General features: G+C 40.9%; 1 protein-coding gene across 1 annotated transcript; it reads right to left on the bottom strand.

The window, feature by feature from the left end:
* Positions 1-9527: 9527 nt before the first annotated feature.
* ATF3 (activating transcription factor 3) lies at positions 9528-17520 on the bottom strand. Its single transcript, XM_055816579.1, has 4 exons — positions 17345-17520; positions 12534-12777; positions 11521-11628; positions 9528-10614 (listed from the first exon to the last, which is right to left on the bottom strand). Exons 2-4 carry the CDS (start codon positions 12771-12773, stop codon positions 10417-10419), a joined length of 546 nt encoding a protein of 181 aa, XP_055672554.1. The 5' UTR covers positions 12774-12777; positions 17345-17520; the 3' UTR covers positions 9528-10416.
* Between the last annotated feature and the right edge of the window lie 3883 nt (positions 17521-21403).

Genomic DNA, 21403 nt, shown 5'->3' with positions numbered 1-21403 from the left:
AGTCAGAGAAGTAGAATTACCTTTTCATGAGGCTGGACTGATCTGTCTTTCCATATAGGATGCTACTATGGTAATGTTGCTTGTGTTACTAGAGTGACCTAAAAACATTAACTGAGTGTTTTACAGAGAATTAATTTTAAAGGAAACTGGGCATTACCTTCTGTTTTCTTACTAATGCATATGCTTATCCATACTTAGAAATACTCTTTAGTGCTTGAATTTTAGTTCAAGAACTAAAGCACCTTAATGGTGCTTAAATCCCCGAAAGGATTTAAGCATCATTAAGGCCACCATGACTTCAGCTCTCTGCTGCCTAACCCTAAATTTCTGTTCAGCTGGGCATGCGCAAACATCAGCATTCATCATCTGCATCTTCATTCTGTGTGGTTGCACAGACCCATAGTTCTAGCAATGTGCTCTGAGTGGGAATTTGCCTGCCTGTCTGACCATCAGGATCTAATTCATTCTTTTTGATTGCACACACATTTCACAGATTCATAGAATGGTTTGGGTTGGAAGGGACCTTAATGACCATCTAGTTCCAACCCCCCTGCCATGGGCAAGGACACCTTCCACTAGATCAGGTTGCTCAAAGCCCCGTCCAACCTGGCCTTGAACACTTCCATGGAGGGTCACGGAGCTGTGCCATGGGAGCTATGTGTGTATTTAGAAGGCTTACTTAAGGAATTCACACTCAAATGGTTGTTCCATGATGACTATGTACATGGCACATGGCAGAGGCTGGGCTGTGGACGTTGAAATCTCTCTTTAAAACCACAAGGTTCTTTATCAATGCCAGCAGGTTTTTTGGTAGCATGTCTTGTCCAGTCCTTGTGACATTCACATCCTTCTTTTGTTTGCATGCACAGGAGTAGTACACTAATGCTTTACTACTTAAGGAGCAGTCTGGAATGCCAGACATAACTGGATAGCCTCTCAGCAGCTAGGACACCGATTATGTGTCTGTGAGCAGCAGAACTGGAGGCTTGGCAAAGAGAATAGGATCTTATATTACATTCAGTGTCCATGAATGTTCAGAGTGAAGGGATATGTTATGAAATAATTTAATTTTTTTCTACTTCTGCTTGTGACAGGTCAGCTTTTGAAGGGAATCCAGTTTCCAGGATATAATAATTGCATTGCTGTTTTTGAGCTAGTAGTGTCCAGAATGAGCTTCTCTGTGCTTTAGGAAATTGCCACTAAACAACTCTTCCAACAATCATGAATGGTGGTAGGGCACTGTGTAAGCAATTTGGATCATGAGACGATTAAATGCATCTTGAAATGCCTGAAACAAATAAAATGCTCCAAATGTCTTTCAATAATGGCACTGTATTTTTAGGAAGAGATAGAAAATGGTGCTTTGACCATGTTCTATGTCCTTCTTCTCTGATGCACTTATTCCTGTAAGTGGAAAGTATCATTGTTAGTCTGGAATTTAAATATGTGCCATAGTCATTAGACTGGAGTTTCTAGGGGAGAGAAAGATGAGTAACCAAAAAAAGAGGTTAATTCAACCTGCCGTCCTACCTAGCCTCTTACCATTTCCTTTACAATCACGCAAATTTCTTATATGCTCTTTTTGTTGCACAAGTGCCACTCAGACATGGCCTTGGGTATACTGATGCCTTAGGCAAATGTAGGATTTTACCTGCTCTCTCCCATGTCCCTCTGTCTCAGAAAACACTTGTCCTTTAAGTTAGTTCTTTCTCCCAGTGAGCTTTTTGAGGATTGATACTCATCTGTCTGAAATAAATGCCTTTGGTTCCCAGATGCACCCTGGGAATGGGTGCCTGCAGCTCACAGAGCCCTAGGTTCAGCGACACAGTAAAAGGAATCTACTGTTCTTACCTCAGGGTAGAAAGGTGATGGCCTGATTGACTGCACGTGGAGGTCTCCTGTATGGAGGTGCTTGAAGTTAAGAGCTGACACTGCTCAGTAGTAATTTTCTGTCTTGTTTTAGAGATGGTGCTAGAAGTAGTTGTCATCTTGTGCTAGCTGCTTCTGCTGCTGTGGTCACAGTGTCCAGGAGGACCTGAGAAGCTAGAACTGCTTTGGAGAAAAGATAACATTCTTTTGTTCAGTATATTGTTACCTTTCTCTTATCTGTGGTTTCTGCCAAAGTGACCGATTCTGGCCTGAGCAAGATTATTATATTCCCTCTCAAATGTTTTTACAGAATTTTTGCATGTGCTGAAGAGGATTTGGACATGTCTTGCAAAAAAAGACATCAGCTCTCACACTGACTGAAATCATTACCAATCAAAGCATTTATTTTCTCAGTTACGCCCATGACACCTTTTGTAATTTAGATATTTATTTACAATATAATTATTAATTATGAGATGCCTTTGTGCTGCACAGACTTCTAGGTTTATTGCAGACCCTTGCAAATCTTTTGGAATCCTAGATGTGTGGATGCCTGTTCATTTGAGTTTGTAACTGTGGTTTTCTTCAGTAAATAGCTCATAAATGAGACTATCTGTGAACTTATGTGCATGAGAGTAAGAATCCTGTGTGCATTATGTGTAGATATTTTGTTAAAATATTCTGTGTGTGTTACATACAGAACTGTGCAAGTTACTGCATATGCAGAGAAGGACAATTGTGATATCTTATTTAAAAATACTTGGTCACACAATTAGAAGATATTTCATCATTCATTTGTAAGATAGCAGAGTTGAACTTCTGCTTGCACTCTCAACAATGGCATTTCCTGCTTTTGAATACATATTTGTGCAGTTTAATATTTGCTTTAACTTCCTGTAGAATAGTTTCCCTTCTTTTTAAGGGAACCATTGTGCTGTGTGCTATAAACCAGCTTCATAACATTCTGTTCATTTGAGGAAGAACTTCTAGAAAGATGGGAAGGCTCAGTGCACAGAGGGTAGGAGGGTCAAAAATGCTTTGAAGAAACTCTGATAACAGTAACAACAGATAAATGTAAACCAGAGTGCTTCTTGCTGCTTTTTGCTAGATGCAGAGGGGCATGGTATTACTTGAAAAGCAGATAATTTTCTCTTTGGTAGTTAATCTCTCTTCTATTAATTTTAAGTAATTTTTTTCCTTTGAACCTAATATTGGTAACCCTTCAGAATTGTCACTGTAACTGGTTTCTCTAGTCATCTTTTCCTCTGTCCATGGATGGTTTTACTGTCAGTAGGGGAATGTCATATGGCTAAACCCAGACATCCAAAAATCCTGTTTAAAAAAGACCCCACATGCATAAACAAACAAACCAGAATGTTTATTTCTAAACACGAAATGTTGTCTAATGCATTAAACTTGATCTATTTTCTCTTGGTTTCTGAACTTAGTAAACACAAGTAATATTTCTAAGGCTTTCCCTACAGTCGTGAGGAATGAGGATTCCACCCTATCACATGTTTTTCAGACCTGGGGCTTTAAGAATGTGTGATAAAACCCCAGGGATTAGCTACAAGTGTGGGAGTTACAAGCCTGGTGTGATTCAGTTTCAATGGTTGTAGTAGATCAAGAGGGGAAGTTCTCTCCATGCCAGCATCAGAGGGCTATGACTATCCAAGCCAGGAGAGAAAGGATCCCTGTTTTAGCTGATGAAAAGTAGCTGCACTCTGTTCAGCAGAGGGATTTTGTATACTCAGTTTTCCCCAACTATTTTATCTTGTTCTGGTCTCAACTCTTAACCAAGCAATTGTCAATAGATTGAGAATTTTGACTGCAGTACCTGTTTGGATGAAGTCATCCAAGGCACACATGTTCTTCCGTCACAGAAACACGTGCCTTCTGGGTGTCCAGGAAAACTCTGAGCTATTCTAGTTCTATGTGTGGTAATTCTGCATATAAAATAAATCCTTTGGAGTCAAGTAACTAGCCAAATGCTGTCTTTTCCACTTACATTCCAAAATAGCCTTTAACTCTACTGTAACTTAAATTGTATTTGTTTTCCTCAGAGGATTTTTAAATCTTTTTCGGTATATTTGACCCACAGATCATTTACACCCATGGTGTCACTATTGCTGTTAAAGGCAAGAAGTGTAAAACAAATGAACAAAAAAAAATCCCAAAACACCCAAAAAACCAAACTCAAACAAAAAATCCCCCCAAAACCAACTTAAACTCCTAAATGTATTTCTGGGTTTGAGTGGAGTGCCATTTATTACAGGTGTTTTAAACAATTTTCCTTGAATGTTAGTGGTAATCACATGGCAATAAAACTTACCTTTCTGTTCAGTAGCTTTCTAGTAACTCAGCACAGTTTCGAACAAGTTTTGCAAAGACCCACAAAGACTCAGCCTTCAAAAGTAAGGGATTCTATTTTTCTTAGGATGAAAGAATGGCACCGCTAGCTTTTTAATTGGGAAACTCTGAAAAGAAAATATTTTGTAAATTATATTACAGTTCGGAAATTAAAATGGCAGATAAAATTCAATGCAAGTAAACACAAGGTAATGCATATAGGGAAAATCAGTCCTGGCATCATATATGAAATGTTGAACTTGAGTTTACCATTACTACTCAGGAGGGAGATCTGGGTGTTTATGATAGATAGTTGTACTGCAATAGACTTAATGCTTGGCAGTCATCAAAAATGCGAACCTGATTTCTGGAGTTATTGGTAAGGGGACAGTGAACGTCAAGATGCCGCTGTATTACCCCATGGCTTGACCACACTTTAAAACTGTGTGTAGTTATGGTCCCTTTATCTTAAACTACTGGAAAAGTCAGAAAGACTGGGTAACAGAAATGATCAAGGGTGTAAAATGGCTACCAAAACAAACAAACAAACAAATGATGTGACTGGGTATGCTGGAACTCTTTATCCTGCAAAAGAAACAACACAGCAAAGTATAAAATCATGTGACATGCAGAGGATGGATAGGTGTTCACTCTTCCAATTCAAGAATGAGGGGCTGTCAAGTAGGGTTATGGGGAACAGGGTCAAATGAAAACGAGCAATTTTCTTCTAAGTGCTGATAGCCCTGTGGAACTTGCTGCCAGACGTTACTGCAGATGCTGGTACTGTGAATGAGAAACTGGTCAAATACTTGAGACAAAGATCTATGGAAGGCTACTACCTAAAGAAATCATGTCAAGCTTGTGTGACTCATGAACCAAAAATAGTTGGAGTGTGGGAAAGCACCCAGAGGAAGCATACTTGCCCTGTTCTTATTCTTCCTTGCACAGCTGCTTTTGATCACTGCTGTAGAAAGAGAACTGGGCTGGGAGGACCTTTGGTCTGAACTGGTGGAGCTGTTTAGTTGGGGAATGCAGGCAGCTACTCAACAGACGTGCTGACCTGAGGAGCTGAACGATACCCGAGCTGGCTTTAAATGAGCTACCTCAGATGCCAGTAGCAGCCTGTCCTCTGGCTACACAGAGAGCTCATCCACTCAGTGGCATCAATTAGCCATTGCTGAGTTTCTTGCTGTCATCGCTGGGATGTTCCCAGTACTAAGCTTATATAAAAATATTGCTATGCTACCCTGCTATTTGCTGTGTGGGCATACCCATTGTCTAAGTGGGCATGGTGGTGCACCACTTATGTTGGCAGAATCTACAAATATGAAGTGGCTAAATTCTCAAATGCAGAAAAAAAGGATTCCAGCTTTAACTCTGTTTGTTTCTATTTTCTATTTATTCATTTCACAGGTCTGATAATTCTTCTGAGTGTCAGCTCTAGTACACTTAGCTTGGGGTCTGAAAATGATTAGAGTTGGTTGGTTTTGGGGTTTTCTTTTTTGGTTCATGCATCGCTGCCACCAACAGTAAAGATATGCAGCCAGAACTGATGCTGAATCAATAATACTCCAGTGTATTCTCTTAATTGTGATGGCTTTGAAGATCTAATAGCACTGAAAATTAGTAAATAACTATTTTTATCACTGAAGTCAGCAGTTCTGACTCAGGGTTTCCACTAGGGAAATGAACCTTAAATAACAGTATTTTTTAAAAATATAGTCACTCTTTATCTTAACTTTAAAAAGGAATGATGTCTATTATAAAAATGAAAATATTATATTGGTGTCATTACAAACTAATGAAGAATGTTACTAAGTACTTACGTCAATTAATATTCTTGCTCATTTTCATCATGTGATTCTCAGGGTCTCCAGCTGGGGGCACTGGGCAAACACAGAAACATGGCACTGGCCCGCACGAATGAGACTTGCACCTAGTCCAGTACTCTGCTGAAGGTGGGGCAGGGAATCCAACAAAAAAAGGATGTGAGATACAGTTGTCGTTCTGGATTTAGGAATTTTTAAAGATGATGCAGATTCCGTTTCCAAAACTCTTTTGCTACTAAGAAACAATTCTACCGTTGTCTTTTCATTACCCATAAATCATCCTGTTTCTTTTGCAAAACTAAGAATCAGTCATTTTAAAACCATCCCCTCACGCAATAACTTCATTTCTAATAGGCCCAGGTAGAAAAGTTGTAAATTTAAATTCATTTTCATTAGACATTTCCAGCCTAGCATAAATCATTGCCTCTACCTACCTTCAATATTGCTATTTATTCATTTACATCAAGGGAAGAGCTAACAAAAAGTAGATACTCCTTTATTAACGTACAGTGTAAAGCCCAGCATGATTTAATGTCTGCATGGGCCTGTACACAGATTTAGCAAGACTGAAGGAGAAGATCCAATGTATTATTTTGGTCAAGGAATATCAATTATGCTATTAGAAATGTCATAGATACCAATGGTGGTTTCATGGTTTCAACTCATACCATTTAAAGAAAATATAATAAATTATTGGTTCAGGAACTCATAGCCCTAGTGTTAAGGTTCTCTAAACAGGCCAGGAAGATGATTTATAAATTTACCAAATTAAAGTGAATTAGGTATTCAAAAGTAAAATTTGATAGCAGTTATAGGCGAATGCATGAAAGAGTGAAAATATGGATTGGGACTGCACATCTGTAAATGAACGTACTGATAAGGAAAGTAACCGTTCTACACTGCCAAGCTCATAGTAACCTAGATCTTCCTTCCAGCTGATATTTTTAACTGGGTTTTGCAATAGTCGAATGGATTTCCTGGTCCCTGGAGCTCCTGGCCTTCTATCTGACCCCTGTATTGCAAGTTATGACTGCTGCAAAGGACTGAAGCCAAAAGTTTTTGTCCACATCACCGGCTGTCAAAACACAGCAACTTCTGTCTGGGTGTATATACTTAGTTTTGGAAAGGCAGGATAGAACATTTTGTTCATCTTTCCTCATGCTCCTCCATGCACACACCCGCACACACACAGAGGAAAAAAACCCAAAGCTCTAATCATGCTATACTTTAGTATCTTCCATGTAACCATAGAAAGCAATCTATAAATATTAAAGCTTCACAGCAGCAAAAGCATTAAACCCATTAAGCAATCAGAAAGCTGAAATAACTATCAGCTTGTTGGTTGCAAGGTTAGGAAAGGTTCAGGAGTTCTAATGGCCAGTTCTTTAATCTAAGCCCTAGGCCACCAATAAGGAATTAGCCTCAAATTCACAATCAACCTTGTAATAACAAAACTGTTATTACTTTGACAAGCAGTGTACAGTAGCAATTTCACTTTATGTTTATTGTTGTAAACCTATAAAATGTGTTTGCTTTTTAATTTCTCAGTGTTGTTTTAAGAAAATGCAGTTGTTCTTGGACCTTGAAACTTAGAATGAATTAAATGACACATGAATAATATATATTAATTCTTTTTTATTAAAGTATCAAAACAAACTTGAGAATAGAAAACAAACTGCTTTTAATGCATTTTAAGGGTTCTCCTGAATAAAGTATACTTTTAGAAAACTCATGCAACATACTGTCCCTGTCTAGCTGTTTAAACACTTTTCTTGGGCACAGTCAAATGAACTCGAGTACCATCATTTCGAGAGTAGCGTGCAAGAGCACGCATGCACACACACACATACAAAAGCAGTAGAAAGCAGCTATGACTGCACATATAAAGAAATAAAAATAGATTATCTTCTGACAATAGTAGTGGTACCATATTAACATTTGGCATGCTAAGTAAATAACATCAAGCAACAAAAGCATGACGCCTGCGTCACCAGTGATATGGTTAAAAGCAACCATACAAATTCCCTAAGGGAGACACATGAATTCTGTCATTGTATTCTAGTCTCTGTGGTAACACTTTATAACAGTATAGGGAGCAAACAGTTTTGTCTGCTGGCATTTGATGCGCGAGAGGCAAAGCCAAGGTGTACAATACCAAGATGATGCCTTGGTTTTGTATTTCCACATTACAGAAGTCAAATACCAATGAACACCATTTGACAAGTTTATTGTAACGCACTTCATGTATACCTGTTGTCTGATAAACAGCTGGCCCAATTCCCTGTGGAACTTGTCCTCTAAGCCAGAGAAGTTGCAGCAGAGGCTCCATACTTTGCCTACAGAACATGAACAGAACTCTCACTGAAGTCAATGGAAGCTCTTTCTAACACAGAGAAGCATAATGGCTTCTCAGGACAGAATGAGACCAAGTATGTAACCTTTGTAATACATTCACTTTTCAGATACATGAAGTACATATCTTTTAAAACATGATACAGGACATTACAATATATCCAGACCTTAGGAAAATGTACTAAGTAGTTCTGTTGCAGAATATAACAGTCTTATAAGGATCAGGTATGATATCGGATAGACTCATCTGAGACTTGCAGGGTAAGAAGCTTATGGCTGAGGTATCTTTAAGTTGAACCTTTAGAACAAAAACACAACTTCAACACTGCGTAACTGGTGTAAAATACTGTGTACTCTAAGCTCCGTTCTTATTGTTTGCTTTGGTTAAATTGTGACATTGAACATCTAAGACACCACTGATGGAGGTACAGAATTTTGGAAGGTATAGTGTCTGCACCCAGTCATTCAAGATGCTCAGTGCCTCATCTGTGGAAAAGATGAAGGATAAGTGTTTTCAACAGTGGTGTCTCAAATACAACTGGTGAAGTTTAGGAATATATAATATTAAACACCAAGAGATAAAAGTAAAAAGACAGCACAACACTTGTGTTTTCAGTTTTATCTTGCTCACAGTATTTATTAACTCTACTCATTAAGATATTAATGATAAATAAGGTTACTATTTTCTTTTACAAAAAATTGTAAGGATATATTTTATAGGATTAAACAATCTGAGAATTTCACAGAAACATCAGAATTTAAACACTCATAGCTCCAACTGTTTTGTCCAGCAGCTCTTTTACCAGTTCAAAAATACCTAAGGTTAGTATTTAATAAAAAATAAAACCAATTATTCACTACATCAAAACTCTTGCTTTCTTTAGAATCTAAGTAACACTTTTGATTGACTGTAGTTGCCACTCAAATGTAAAATAAAGTAGCTGCAGCCATAACTTTTCCCTCTGAATCACCTGGCAAAAGGAATTCTGACCAGGATGGAACAAGTTTTGCGAGGCTCTTACGCCTGTAAGAGCTATATGCATAAGCAGACACACTGAAGTCCATGGAACATCTTCTGTGAGTGAGGGTTAATAGCATGAATTAAGGCTTGTAGGATTAGATCCTAGATTTATTTTTTTTTTTTTTAAGTTTTCATGATCCATGAACTTGGGATTCAGTCCTGCAACTCAGGCAAAACCTGTATTGATATCCCTCCATAGTTAATTTCCTGTTTCCAGCGGGTCCAATTCACCAAGTCACCAAGTGGTGGTACAAGCTGCTCTTCAACAATTCAAGGGAAAATTGTAGTCCCCAAAGGATAGTAGGTGGGGTTCCAGCTCATAAAATACAAGCTTAGCTACATGGATATTTTGCAAGAAATATTTCTTTGTCACACCTACTAGACTCTCCAAATTCAGTCTCTGAGATGAGTCATAGAAAAAACCCACACAAGTGTTGTGGAAAAAAAAAAAAAAAGACAAAGCTTAGTTGGAACTAAAGGCTTTTTGTGTAGTTTGTGTGTTAGGTTAGAATGCAACATTACATATCAATATATTCTGCCAGAAACCATCCTTCTGGAAACTTCAAAACTTTAAAAATACTCTCAGTCTGATTTCCCAACCAGCAACAAGGAAAAGTAGCGTCCATCCAGCACAGCTGTCTGTACCATGGTGCATCATCAGAAGTCATAGTGTTCTAGCACAAACATTGTGAGTGCAGATACTGTATACTAGCAGAGAGCTAAAACTTCTGAAGCTGTTGTCTGTAACTCCTAGGAACAGCAAGTAGACAGGTGCAAAACCTATATTTGAGGCAGAAGGCTCTTCAGTTTGGTTGAGACCACATCTTCCAAGGGAAAGAATCAATGATAACCCAAAATGACTCTTTCCATTTAAGAAAGCAATCTGCCCTTCCTAACGGCTCTTGACTAATAGAATCCTACACATTCTGTCAGATCCTCCATGGATTCTGGTAGTTGTTAAAAACACTATAAATATTCCCATGTTTGCTGTATCACTTAGCCTTGTAATGTGCCTTCTTTGATCTGTTGAATAAAAAGATTCCTTTCATCTTCAGGTGTCCTTCCATTTTGTGCCCGAACTATACAAGTGGGCCTGTGAAGGTTTAGCATGTATATCAAATGCTGCTTCTCATTCTTTAGCTCTTCAATCTGGGCTTTTAATTCTGCATTGATAGTTTCCAGCTTTTCTGATTCCTAGTCAAAGGATAGACACAACTATTAGACTGAGTGCTTCAAATAGTTAATCGCAATGTTTATCTAATAGTTGCAGTCTTTTATTAGTGGGAAAGCATATGACTAGCAGAGAAAGAAATCACATGTCCTTAGTGTCCCATAAAGATGAAACTATACATTCACCAGTCAATAAGAGCCTAAACCCCAGACTGACAGTTACCTTTGCTTTTTAGAGAAGTATAATGAGAGTTGAAAAGCCCAATTCAGACTTTTATTCACTTACAATGACAAGTATCCAAAGCATTATTATTATCTTCTGCAAAATTACTCTGAACTTTTGGGGTCAAAAGTTGACCCAAAATTATCTACGTTTCTTATTAACTCCCTGAAACATCATGTCACATATCTGTAAACCCATGTTAAGCTAACAATGTAAGGACACAGTTTTTTTTTCCTGCCCCTAGATACAGGAATAAAAGACAGGCCTGCTGCTGCTGTAATATAGTTGTACATCATGGCAGAGCGGGTGCAGACCTGACTAGGGCTTTAGGACAGAGAATTCAGGGGTAAGGTACTATGCCACTCATTTCATAAAGTCGTCAGAAATCACTTGTCAGTGTTTGTAGGCTCTTGGCCTCCACAATGGCTATTATATGAAATGAGGCTTTACTTCTTTTTGTGTTCAGTACATATTCAAATTAATATTATCCCCATAGACAAGATCAGTCACTGAAACAGTAATCTTTCGCTCCTACCATGCTTTCACTTTATGCCAGTTTTAACATATAGCGTGTTCATTTTTTTAATATATAACTAATGTTTTGAAGGGTTTACAGAGTTCTGGGTGACATCTTTCTCTATTTCCTACTATGCTGTTTCGACCCTGGCAGGATGACAGATTAAGAACAATTCAAGCCAGCCACTTACTTTCTGCAAACATTCTGTTTTTTCCTTCTTTTTGTTTCGGCACTTTGCAGCAGCAATTTTGTTCCTTTCCCTTCTTCGCTTTTTTCTCTCATCCTCTTCAGGAGAAAACTATCTCATAAAAACAGATACACACAATGCATAAGACATTGTAAATATGCGACCTGATTTTGATAACTTCTGCATTTTTAAAAGCAGCATGGGTAGTGTTGTCAGTGCTCACATCACAAGTTACATAATGTTATTCTGACCTTGCTTACCATACAGTAAAATGGTAGTAACTCCATTAGAATTGTCAATAAAAACCTGACTGGAGTTTGGATGGATGTAATCCATGTGATGGCTCATTTTAGATCAATGGTACTCAAAAACTTGCCAAGTGTCTCCCCAGACTGACTCCACACCTCCATTTCCCAAGGAAGAGAAGGAGCAAGGGACATGGGGGGCAGAGTGGAGGATGCTTCATGAGGCAGTGAGAGCGCAGAGGAGTAAGGGCAGCACCAAAAAGGGGATATTAACCACTCGTTCAAGCTTTGCTTTGTTTCCTGTGGAGGCTCAGACCAAGGTGCAGCTATTTCCCTAACTTAAGCTGTTTCTCCACTTCATAAGGGAAATGTTTTTGATGGAGGCTATAATCTTAAAGTAAAAGCCTAGTGTGGACACAGTAGCCCACACGGGTCCTACTGGACTGTCCTCAGTGAAATAAAATTTCAGAAGTGACTTATTCCAAGTTCAGCCACAAGCAGGCAGGGAAACCAGATTAGCGCTTGCTCTGATCACTGGAAAACATTGTCCACAGACCATAATAAAAAATAAAATATCTAACTATAAGCCTCAATGGAAATGAGAAATACCAGAGGATTTCCCAGAAGCACTTAACAGAAAGCCAAGCAGCAGGCCTAAAGGATCAGTACAGTGGAGAGAGTTGTCTGTAGCTGACATAATTACTGGTCTTGTGATGAAACTTTATTAGAGAATTAATCATTCACACTGAAATGCTATATAAAAAGCCATACCTCTGTTTTCATGATTGATGTTTCAATTGGTCTTTCAGAAACTGTAACTGTGTCCAATGTAGAAGACATCCTGTGGGACTGACGCTTATTCTGAATGGCAAACCTCAGTTCCTCTTTCACCAGTGGGGTTAAATTTGTGAAATCATCAAACCCCAGTGACCCTGCAGGGGACAAAGTGGGAACAATTGCCGAGGCGCTGACTTCTAATGCAGATACCTGGCCTGAGTGTTGGACCATCATTTTGCTGAAAGGTAAAAAGAGATAATAATAATAATCTTTCAACAGCTTTAGAAAGGCAAATAATATCTCCTAGAGGTATATTTCATACTGTGAATACTACTGTATTTCTTGCACTGCTTCAGTTCCCATTCCCCATCTACCCCAATCTCTCACTAGAGACAAGCAGTTAAGAAATTGGTCTCTAGTAAAAACTTCTACTTCATGTTAACTTAAAGTTAGTATTTAAAAATAATAATAGTATTAGCACATCACATTTTCAATATTAAGATTCAGAAAGGCCTAGAAAAAAGTTGTGTGTATGTATGTATACTGACATTTTAAACAGACAATGTGTGGCAAATGAGAATTGAGTGAGTAGGAAGAGAAAGATAATAAGGAACAAAAATCAGAAAGCAAAGAAATATTTTATTATTTAAAGCACAAAAAGTGCTTAAGAGCATCTCCATCCTCAGAGCTATACCACCACAGATTCCATCTTCAAATGAATAGAGCATACCTTTATCTCAGCTATATTTAGGTAAAGCTCAACAAGTTCTACTAGAAGCTGAAGTCTGCTAACCAAAACAGGATCTGTCACAAAATTATCATGGTCAGTTTTACGAGGAGTTGTAGATCTGGTTACAAACTGCTGAAAACCGGTGAACAATAAGAGCTGGCAGAAAGACCGAAGTCTGTACATGCTCTGGGGCTTCAAAGCACAGGCTGAGTTGGAGGGATTGAGTCATGAAAAACGTGAAGCCATTTGTTTCATTACTTTTCTCTTGTAAAACCTGAAACTCTCTTCATGTGCCCTAAACGCAAGGTTTGAAATTCTTAAATATTTATGGTCAGATCTTCTGCTGACACAAAACAGTGTGCCTGAAGAGACTTCAGGCGAATTATGCAAATGGACACCCCATGAAGGAATCTAATTTCTAGTAGCTTTCCTAAGAAAATGAACCTGCCCAACAGTGCTCTCTACTTTCCTCTTTTTATTAATTCTTGTGAATTTTTTAGCCAATTTTTGAGGGAGAGAGGCCCCCTATGTGCTTTGTGAAAATTTCTGACCCCACTGAGGGAGAGAGAGGCAAACTCAGCAACCATCCATCCAAACATCCTGGGCAACCTAGCTAGCTGATGCACACAGCTCCACACAACACAAACCACCTCTCACTGACAAGTGAGATAAGAGATCTGGAAGAAAGCAGAGCACTTTTTGTGCATGGCTCAAGGGACAAAAGGTGCAAATCCATTAGAAAACAGATTGTATTTCTTCCGTTATTCATAAAGTGACTTGAGTTAAATTGGATTTTACCACATTGGTTTTCCAGCTTGCTTTGGTGTATAGGTTTTGGTGGGTTTTGGTAGCTGTATGGATAATTACAGTGTTATCTACTCTTGATTAGAACTGTAATAATTATAGCAAAGTCAATTATAATTAACTTAGTGCAGGTAAGCAAATAGTTGCCTCAGGGTAGCAGTGTGGGTAAGTTAAATTTCCACATGGTCAACCCAGAAGTGCACAGTTCCTTGTACACTACTTCTGTAACCCAGCAAGAAATGTTTGGGGTCACATGACTTCACAAGATGATAGATTTTGCTCAGAGATATCTAAAAATACACTGTAAATCCACATTGGTGCAAATGAGCAAGGTAAATATAAAAATTAGAGGGCAGTGAATTGCCAGTTGGTAGAAAATACCATGTCCAGCTGCAGAGTCTTCCTCAATTCTTCCTCACTCAGTCACCACCAAAGAGACGAACATTTCCCACAGTCTGGGGGTGAAATCCTGAACCCACTGAAATCAAGAGGACTTCTTCTGTTGACCTCAATGGGGCCAGGATTTCACCCATAGTTATTAAAGATGAGGAAATTATTTGGAACAATTTGTTATTCAGAAAGACCTTGGGAAATTTATGTAATTCTCTTCAGAAAGCCCCTGCTCATGAGTCACATTTAAAGTACTGATACGGTTTAATCCTATAATCTCAGAAAGCTAGCAGTTACTCTTTTCCAACAAGTCAGAAACAGCCCTATAATTTCCAGCTGAAGTCCTCCCAGCATTATTTACCATTTAGCGACATTCAACCATTCAACTCATTTAAATAGGCTAATTCCAGATGACACCAAGCCCCTCACTGCTAGCAGAAATTTCAGCTATTTTCACTGAATCAGTCTCCCTGGCTGCCAGCGATAGCTTGATTCAACAAATTCTGTATAATTCAATCAAACAAGAGTCTTAAATTAACAGCAAAACTGTTTTTCCAGCCTACAAAATAATTAATTGAGTTAATGATTTTCAAGCTCTGGTGGTTTATTCAATTATTTTTCAGTTTAGGTGAACTTTTAATTGAGGTCAGCAGCAGCACCAGAGAAAACCAAGAATGTTTGTGCCTGAGAAATTGTGTTAATTGTGGATTTCTACTAGTCTAATAAGTGTACCAACAAAACCCTACTATAATGTCTTCAGGTACTCTCACCCATCTGTCACTAATGTACAAAAGAAAAAAAAAAAAAAGAAAAAGAAAAGAAAAAAGTGGTAGAGTGCCCACAGGGAGGGGGAAGCACAGAGGGGGAAGTGTCCTTGACCGTAGAAACTTGCTGCTTCCCTGCCTGAACAGCTCACTGACCTTCCAGACATCCTGAAAGGCATCTCTATTTACTCAGACTTTAGGGAAGGAAGGGCCTACCAGGGGGCTGGGGCTCGTCTAAGGATTTCTGCCATGAGCAGAGTCCCATTTTGCACAGCTGTTTGCCACTGGTTTGCTTTCCTGGGGCCAGGCTTCTGGACAGTGTCTAGTAGGGTAGGCTTCCAGTCTGCCACTGGGATCGTCAGGAGTCATCATGATACAAATAACAGAAATAACCAGCCTTATGTCAATGTTACTCAGTAACCTGAATAGAATCCCTTTTCATAACAACAAGGTAGATGTTTTCCAATTTCCGGGGAACCAATCTGCTTTTGGAAACATTTTACAAGAAGGAAACCCAGATTTTGCTATTTAAAAAAAATGCAACAAATTGCCTTCCCTTTTTCCTAATTTTTGTACAAATTATACCTCTGTCTATAAACCACCAATAACACTATCTCATTTTCTCTGGGTTTGTCAAAGCTGTAGGAATAAGAATATCAGGGCTTAAAGCGTGGTTACCTCTGAGCCTTTCAGATACAATCTCTGTTTACTTTGTTAGACCATGCACATGGACCTGGGCTCCAGGCTGCTTTGAGTACTTCTGAAGTTACTGACATTGAAGGTGCTGAACATTTCCCAGACGTGCACCATAGAGGCACAGCTTGTCCCCAGTGTGAGTTAATGCTTCATTACTTTAGCCTTAGTTTTGGAGTTCTCCAAAGAGAACAGCTTTTCTATTAATGGTACCCTCCTAATTCAAGTAAATTCAAACAACTTTATTCATTTGTTCTCCCCCTACTTTTTGTTTGTTCTTTTGCTGGTGGTTCTTTCCATCTACAGTGAACTTTTACATCTCAACTGCTCATATCTTAATTTCAGGACACACTTCCCAGCTGTGCATTTTTTATTATTTAAGGGTATTCTTGTTTAATATTAAAATTGAAAGTGACTACTTTCAGTCTTTTCTTTTTTGCTTAACTGTAGATGGCTGACTGTGCCTCTTGGTTTTATTTCTTCACATGAATTCCTTTTCCTCTGGTGCTGATGCAATAAACCCCGATAACCATTGAGGTTAATCTTAAACAGCATTAAGAGCAATTACAGTTCACAACCTCTGTGCACGCTGGTTGACCTTAAGCTTTCTGACATCCCACATCATTCCTGAACCATTTTCTGCTGCCCTCCAGCTTCTCAAACGGTGCTACTAGGAGGAAAATCGATTTCCAACAGGAAACCCGTTCTCTGAAACAAGTTTGCTGTTGTGTCACGCCTGACTCGATTAGGCAACAGTTTAGCAACCGATCTTCTTCATGTCAGGACACGGCGACAGAAAGGAAAGTGAATGTCGCTGGCTCACACCGAGAGCTCGCACTCGCGCTGTGTGGGTGTATGTATCTATAGACCTGAGATAACACCGCTGGCGGCAGCGCGGGGTCACCCACCGCCTGGGCAGTCCCGCCCCAGCTGCTCAGCCCCCGCCGACCCGCCGGGGTCGCGGTGCCGCCGCGGCTCCTGCACCGCCCGGCGGGGACGCGCCGCGCTCCGGCATCCCCGCGGCCCCGGGGCCGGGCCGTCCCTCCGCCGAGGCCGCCACCGCGCGGTGCCGAGCGGCGCTGCCGGCCCGGGGAGAGCCGGGGCTCGGCGGGCTCCCTCCCGCCGCTCACATCTGGCGGCAGCCCGGGCAGGGGGTTCCCCCGGTGCGAGCGCCGGCAGGGAGCCGCCACCGGCGGGCGAGAGCTCCGGCGGAGGCTCGGCGGGGCCGAGGGCTCTCCCGGGGCTCGGGGGAGACGGCGGCACCGCCGCACCCGACTTCGCTCCGGCGGCGGAACTTTTCCCGGCCGCGGCCCGCGGCAGCCCCGGCGGGCATCTCCCCTCGGCGGGACAGCCTCCCGCGGGGCTCAGCCCCTCGCCCCGCCGGCACCCAGGGTCTCGGCGTCTCCCCTCCCGCTCCCACCTACCTTCCTCCCGCTGCTGCTGCTGTTGTCCCGGCCGGAGGGAAGGGGCTCCGCGCCCGTCCCGCAGCGCTGCCGTCCCGGTGGCCGTCCCCTCTCCTCCGCTGCCTCCTCCGGGAGAGCAGCTCCCGCCGCTCCCCGCTCCTCTGCCTCTCGCCTCGGTTGCATCACCCCCCTTATATAGCCGAGCAGGCAGCGCTGGTATTTACTCTGGCGGCGAGTCCCGGGCTGATGTCATGCTATTAATAGCCTCCCCGAAAGAGAGGGAGGAGGGAAGCGGAGCCCGCGGCGGTGATGCAAGGCTTCCCCGCCGGCACGGCACGGCACGGCACGGCGCGGCGCGGCGCGGCACTGCTCGCTCGGCTCGGCACGGCACGGCATGGCACGGAGCGGAGCGGACCCAGCCGTGCCGGGCGGCATCGCGGGTCCCCCCACCGAGGAGCATCCATCAGCACTCGGACAGACCCCGTCCTCGTTCCCTCTTTCCTTTCCCCCTCCTTTTTTTTTTTTTTTTAAATTAAGGCTCCGGAGGTTTCTTTCTCCCAGCCTTTTTGCTACTGAGAATAAATCAAAGTCCCTCTCACGACACAAAAAAAAAAAAGGGGGGGGGGGTGAAAAAAGAAAAAGAAAAGTAGAGATTGCATAGTTTTCTAAAGAACTTAAAAGTGTGACCTTACTCTACAGGAAAAAATTGTTTAACGTCCCCCTCCACTCCCGTCCGTCCCCCTCCTCCTCCCCCCGCCCTGCGCTGCTTTAGATGACAGCTAAAAGTTCTTTTTAAATGAAGAGAAGGCTTCAGTTTTTACTCTGAGGAGGAAAGACCCGTTTAATGAAATGATAGAAAGCTAAAAATAATGCGGATTTTTTTTTTAAACTTTTCTTCAAACACAACAGCGCACAATTTCCTTACGATTTCAGGGAAAACCAGAGAGTTCCTACAGGAGAGAGGGAAATATGGTGGTGGCTGTAGTGAAGGGGGTTTTGTTTAGTTCTTTTTTTGTTTCTGTATCTTCCTGGTTTGTTAAGCGACAGAAATTGCCTTCTAACAGCCCCCAAAGTGTTAGAAAATAAAATGTGTCAAAAAAGCATTTACCCAGGAGAGACACAGAAGGCTTACAAAGAGAGATGTACAGTGTTATCCAGTATGATAATATTCCATATGCAATACATACAAACTTGTCACTAAGACAGTCTTCAGGTCTCTGTACTAGGCAAGGAAAGATCAGGACATTTCATGCCTGAGGGTATTCTAACCAAACCAATATAAAATGTACACCCTGGTCAAGTGCTCCAACTGGTTAATTGATTTCATAATGTCCAATGTGGCTGAATTTTGATGGTAGGTGATATCTCTCAGGTGGTATGTTCTGGGATATATTAATTGCTTGGAGCATTTTGTCAAGGATCTCAATTTCTAAGACTTGTTTGAAAGTCCCTCTGTGTCTCTCCTCTCTGTGCATGTGGTTGCCTGGGTATATGTGTATATGCATAAATGTACACATTGGCCACACAGACAGGAGTAGTAATCTTAGCGTTTTAAATGTCCCAGTGCTAGCATCCACTTTGCATACCTAACACTCCTTTTTTTTTACATTTAATTAACAATCTGGTGGGGAAAAGGAAGAATCTGGAGTAGGGACGTGGGCTTTCCTCCTGTGGAAGGTGCGGTGGCTCCCTGTTCTCGAACAATGCAGTGCACTTTGCAGAGGGCAGGAGTGAGCTCCTCTGACCTACCTGGCAGCTCTCTGTTTACAGCTCATGCAAGCTGCAAGCTTTTCTTGTTCACTCACCTATAGATAAATCATTCTCAGCTCTTTCAAAACATGTTTATTGCCTTATCTTTATTAATCTAGGTAAATCAATGTCAAGTATAATGCCAAGCAAAAACTTTGCTCTTCAGAAAGGTCTAGAGCAAGCTTTACATTTCAGCTCAGTGCAGCCTGTGAAGTTCTTTTTACTTCAGAGGCATAATTTTATAATTCATGCTGTGTTCAAGAACAGCTGGCATCGTTTTCCTCAAGCCTAGAAGGAAAAAAATCCCTCTCAAGCAGAGGCCAAATGTGGAAAATTTCTTTCCAAAAGATAATTGGTTGGGAAGTCCTGAGCATGAAGTTATTGTGGAAACATGTTAGCAACATCAGTTTTAGTGGCTATGAACAGGTGCCTGCTGTAATTCTGACAGAGATTTAGCAACTGTGCATCCTTATTTAGCTAGCTGTACCAGAAGTGGGAATTTATTTAACATATTTTCAGCTAAGCAGAGCAATGTCACAGAATAATGAAGGGCGATAAAAAGCAGCTCCCTCCCTTAATGTGGGCAGAAGCACCTTGGAAATCCAAGTGTTATTATCCTGTTAAGAGTCACTGGCATCTACTCAACAGTCACAACACTTTACCAAGTAGGCAGATGATTATTTTGTTTTGAAATCATACTATATTATACAAAACTAAAGCCAAGAGATTTGTTTGCTATACAGTGCTGCTTCACCACTGCTGGTACTATTATTGCCCATAAGCAACAGCCAGTACTAAAAACTGACAGCAAGCCAGTTGCGTTCATTCTTGAACTACTCCTGAAGTGAGCCAGCTCCTCCCTGCAAAGCAAACAGAGAGACTGTTCCTGTGCACATTTAAGATTAGGCCACTGAAACATGTTCTGGCTTGAAATTCTTCAGTGAAAAAAGAAAATGAAACCACAGTGAAAAAGAAACCCAGTTCCACTGTGCAGCATAGGTTTCATCCTATTGCCCTTTAAAACCAAAGCTAACTTGAGCTCAGTAAAGACACAGGATCACCCTCCAGTTTAAAAAAAATATTAAATTAATAGTTAAGACTATCAGGAAGTTAAAATAAAACCCAGTACAGCCACTAGATGCTCTGATGTTCATTGCCAGTTTCATTTTCTATTTCATAAAATATCTTTCATTTGTCTTCCTCTGAACATTTATTTACCAGTCATTTTCCATTTCATTTCTCTTTCATCACAAACTTCGGGGACAGTCCCCCTGAAACAGCACTCATTTCACAGAGGTGACAGTCACGCCATTATTTCTACTTTTCCTTAAGCCATGTACAGCAGCTTATAACCCAAAGACAAAACATGTTGGGTCCTTCTCCCTCTGCAGAGGTGTTAGACTGAGTACCATCCCATGGCGTGGTCCTTGCAGCCCTTCAGGAGTCTCCAGTGTAAAGAATTCTTTCCTTTACCTTTTCCTGACCAAATCCTGCTTCCACATCCCTTGACACTGCTTCATATGCTGTGGGTATTTGCTTAAAACAAAAATCGGGCTGTCTCCTTGCTAAACAGAGCTATAGACATCATTGTAAAGAGGGACAGACTCCCATACTTACAGCAAAACTTTCTGCTGTCTCCTGTCCTAACATTTATGCAACTGTAGGACATCAGTCAGAGTAACAAAATTAAAATCCCCATTTTCCATCCAGATCCTATGCTGGTTTATGGTCATGCAGTTTTGTTAAACCTATTTGGTCTGGTGGAGATATAATGAGATGTAAATATATAAAATGTGTAGTCATATCTTGAGTAAAACCTGTCTCTCTGTGTGCTTTGCAGTTTTAAGTGTATTAAGTTTTTAAATTCCTGTAACCCTGACAGGTCCAATTTTTCCCTGCAAGGCACAGAGAACATATACAAGAACATACATGAGAAAGAGGTTTCCAGTGGTAAGACTGTGGTAAGACTCCCCTGTTCCCCAAAACATACACTAGTTTTGAGACAATTTTCCCATCTGACTGGACTAACACCAGAGCTGAAACTTGGGACTATTTTTCCAAGATTTATACTGCTACTGCTTGAGCTATGGGAGTAATCTGCAGTATAACTAGCATCAGCCATCTCCAGCCATCCCAGGGCTTTTCAGCTGCCGTCTGGGGACCCTTTAGGCATCTGTGGGCTACTTCCAAGAGTTTCTCTAAAAAGTGATTAAAAAAAGCCCCAAGCCTACAGTAGTGAGGATCACATTCACTCTGGAAAGTTTGGATCTCTACAGGGCTATGATGTCCAAAAATTGAAGGGAGTTAAAAAACTTAAGAGTCAGAGGACAG

This window comes from Falco peregrinus, chromosome 11 (assembly GCF_023634155.1).
Source record: "Falco peregrinus isolate bFalPer1 chromosome 11, bFalPer1.pri, whole genome shotgun sequence".
NCBI lineage: Eukaryota > Metazoa > Chordata > Aves > Falconiformes > Falconidae > Falco > Falco peregrinus.
This window is presented reverse-complemented; position numbering and strand designations above follow the sequence as displayed.

Bases quoted from the DNA above. Each gene is read 5' to 3' on its own strand.
- ATF3 (XM_055816579.1), bottom strand. From the start codon at position 12,773: ATGATGGTCCAACACTCAGGCCAGGTATCTGCATTAGAAGTCAGCGCC. The intron at 11,629-12,533 runs GTATGGCTTTTT...TTTATGAGATAG, and splicing joins CATCAATCATGAAAACAGAG to TTTTCTCCTGAAGAGGATGA. The intron at 10,615-11,520 runs GTAAGTGGCTGG...TCCTTTGACTAG, and splicing joins AAACAGAATGTTTGCAGAAA to GAATCAGAAAAGCTGGAAAC.